The sequence below is a fragment of the Drechmeria coniospora genome, chromosome 03, assembly GCF_001625195.1.
Source record: "Drechmeria coniospora strain ARSEF 6962 chromosome 03, whole genome shotgun sequence".
NCBI lineage: Eukaryota > Fungi > Ascomycota > Sordariomycetes > Hypocreales > Ophiocordycipitaceae > Drechmeria > Drechmeria coniospora.
In genome coordinates, this window is record NC_054391.1 from 9,663,564 (window position 1) to 9,666,223 (window position 2,660).

A 2,660-nucleotide genomic window follows, 5' to 3' on the forward strand; every position below is an offset into this window, starting at 1 on the left:
ACTAATGATGAAATATTTTTGACTGAATTTACAACGGAAGCTAGGTACCTCAAACTAGGATGCATGTATGTACTCGTACTTAAACGCCTTGTTCCCTGGCTATACTCGTTTGGAACTATCACACTAATCATAAGATTAGATGTATAGGGGCTCGAATTGGGATTGGTCCGAGTAGACCTACAATATGCGCAAAGCTTCTTGCCAGAGGCCACTGTGTCCCAGTAGGAAGGACACTGTGTCCAAGCACAGGCCTACAGAGTGGTAAACGCTTATTAGAAAAAGGCCACTATAGCGGGAATCTCTTTTGTAGAAATCAAGGCTATTTCATTTGTTGTAACCTATGCTCCTATCGAACACGGCAAAGTATAGTGTGACAAGAATATTAACGCTACCTAATAAAAACACTACCGGCCAAGCAGCCGTTACTAATATGGCGCGTAGCTGGGGGTCGGAGGGAGGCTCTTATCAAAAATCTCGCTGCTGCTTATACTGCGGGCGAAGGTCTTCTGCGGCCTCCACTTTACCGACCGGCGGGGGGAACACTCCTCCATCATCTTGCAGACCTGCTCGAGGGATAGGCCCTTAGTCTCAGGAATAAGGAAGTAGGCGTAGGCTAAGGCGCAGATACAAGAGCTACCCGAAACGAAGAAGATGGACGACTTGAGGCTACCTGGGCCAAAAGGAACCAGGCGTGGTATAATAACGGCCATAACGCCATCCAATAGCTCATTAGAGGCAGTAGATAGGGCAACGCCACGCGAGCGGATATGTTGGGGGAAGATCTCGCCGGTAACGACCCACGTACAAGGACCCCAAGTCGAGGCGAATAAGAAGGTAAAGATGGCGAAAAAGGCAATCTGGGCGTTAACAGCCGGAACATTAATAGCGAGGCTATTATAGGGGTCGGCCGGGTCGGGAATCGTAAAGTCAAAGCCAACGGTAACGCCGATAATAGCGATAAGGAACTGGCAGATAACCATACCTAAACCGCCCCAGATAAGAATCGTACGGCGGCCGAAGCGCTCAACGGTCCAGAACGATAGGGGGGTAGAGCAGATATTGATAAGAGTAAAGATAAGGGAGATAATAAAGCCGTTGCTAATAGCGCCAGTCGACATAAAAAAGAAACTTGAGTATGCAGAAATAAAACTAGCGCCCGTTAATTGCCGCATCACCTGGAGGGAGGTGCCGAGAATAGTACGTCGTAGGTTCGAGCTAGACTTCCATATGCTACCCTTAAAGCAGTCGGCCCAACTGCCGAACCAGGTAGTCGAGGGAATAAGGGCGCTCTCATACTCCTCGTTCGTAATAATTTCGGCAATTTCTCTCTGGATATACTTGGAGCTCTCGGGCTGGCAACGGACCCTAGATAGGGCGCTAGTAGCCTTCTGGACCATTCCTTTCTTAATAAAGTAGCGAGGCGATTCGGGCATAAAGAGGAGACCGATACCAATAATTAAAGCACAAGGTAATAGTATGGCGATAGGGACGCGGTAGGCAGCTGTAGTTGTATAATCCTGGCTAGCATAGCTTACAACCGAGGCTAGCAAGTCGCCGATAGTAATGCAGAACTGATAGCCAGCGACAATAGTACCGCGAACCTTACGAGGGCACTATGAGATAGAGTTAATATCGCGTCTTATTAAAGCGTATAAGAGGGAACTTACAATCTCCGATAAGTATAGGATAACAATAGCCGACACAATGGCCATACCAAAGCTGGAAAAAATAAGGCCGGTGACCATAGTGCACATTGCGTTACCCGGGCTCGTAGTCATCTGGAGGATAACCCCAAATAGGTAGACGAAGCAGGCGATAATAATAGTCCACTTACGGCCGATCCAGTCGGCAACATCACCACCTATAATTGCGCCAAAGAAGGTACCGCAAACAGGGATATAGCAGAGAAGGCTTATACTGATCCTCGAAAGGAAGGGTTGACCAGGGCCCATAACGGCATCGATAAACGGCTGCTGGCCGAGAACGCTGCTCAAATAACCCGAGTCGTAGCCGGATAAAATACCGCCTAACGAGGCAAACGCGCAGATTAGGTAGGCCTTCCAAGAAATGGGTGCTTCGATCTTGTCGATATTCTGGGCCGTGTGCACCGAGGACTGGCGCTCCTCGTAGACTGTGTGCACCTTTTCATCGTACTCAGTCATTGTAGACGCCTCTCTAGCTAAGGAGGTCTGTATGCGCGGGTGTTGCAATAGTAAAAAGGAAAGACGCAAGCAAAGAGAAAGACAATAGAGGTTGTTTACTCTGCTATACTGTATAGTGAACGAACGCAACACCCGTAAGACAAGATAAAGACAAAGGAGATAAAGGGAAAGGCATAATAGGATCGGCGAATAGAGGGGAGGGGGGGGGGGGGCGATCATTTATCCCATAGTAATCACGGACAACCCGAGGTGGCGCAACTCCAGTAACCGCAAGCTAGCTAGTTTGTAGGAGCAGCTTGGGTTCGCAAGAGAGTCCGAGAGTATAGATAGGCTCCCAGTTCAGAAACAACATAATGGAAGTAGTCGTACGTTTCTTAGAGACGGGGGCGGGGGCGGGTATAGCCACAAGCATCGGGCCCCAGAGCGGAGCCCTAACTCCACATCTCGGCAGCCGGCGCCTGTTCTTGCACTAGAAAGGTTTCCGGCGCTCCCGCATGA

The 2,660-nt window shown here is 49.2% G+C and overlaps 1 protein-coding gene across 1 annotated transcript; it reads right to left on the reverse strand.

Annotated features, from left to right (window-relative positions):
* Window positions 1-425: 425 nt before the first annotated feature.
* On the reverse strand, window positions 426-2,162 carry DCS_08264 (uncharacterized protein; the record flags this gene model as incomplete). The annotated part of the gene is made up of 2 exons (XM_040805542.1): window positions 426-1,613; window positions 1,668-2,162. The coding sequence occupies 2 exons, from the start codon at window positions 2,160-2,162 to the stop codon at window positions 426-428; spliced, it is 1,683 nt and encodes a 560-aa protein (XP_040655646.1).
* Window positions 2,163-2,660: the final 498 nt, after the last annotated feature.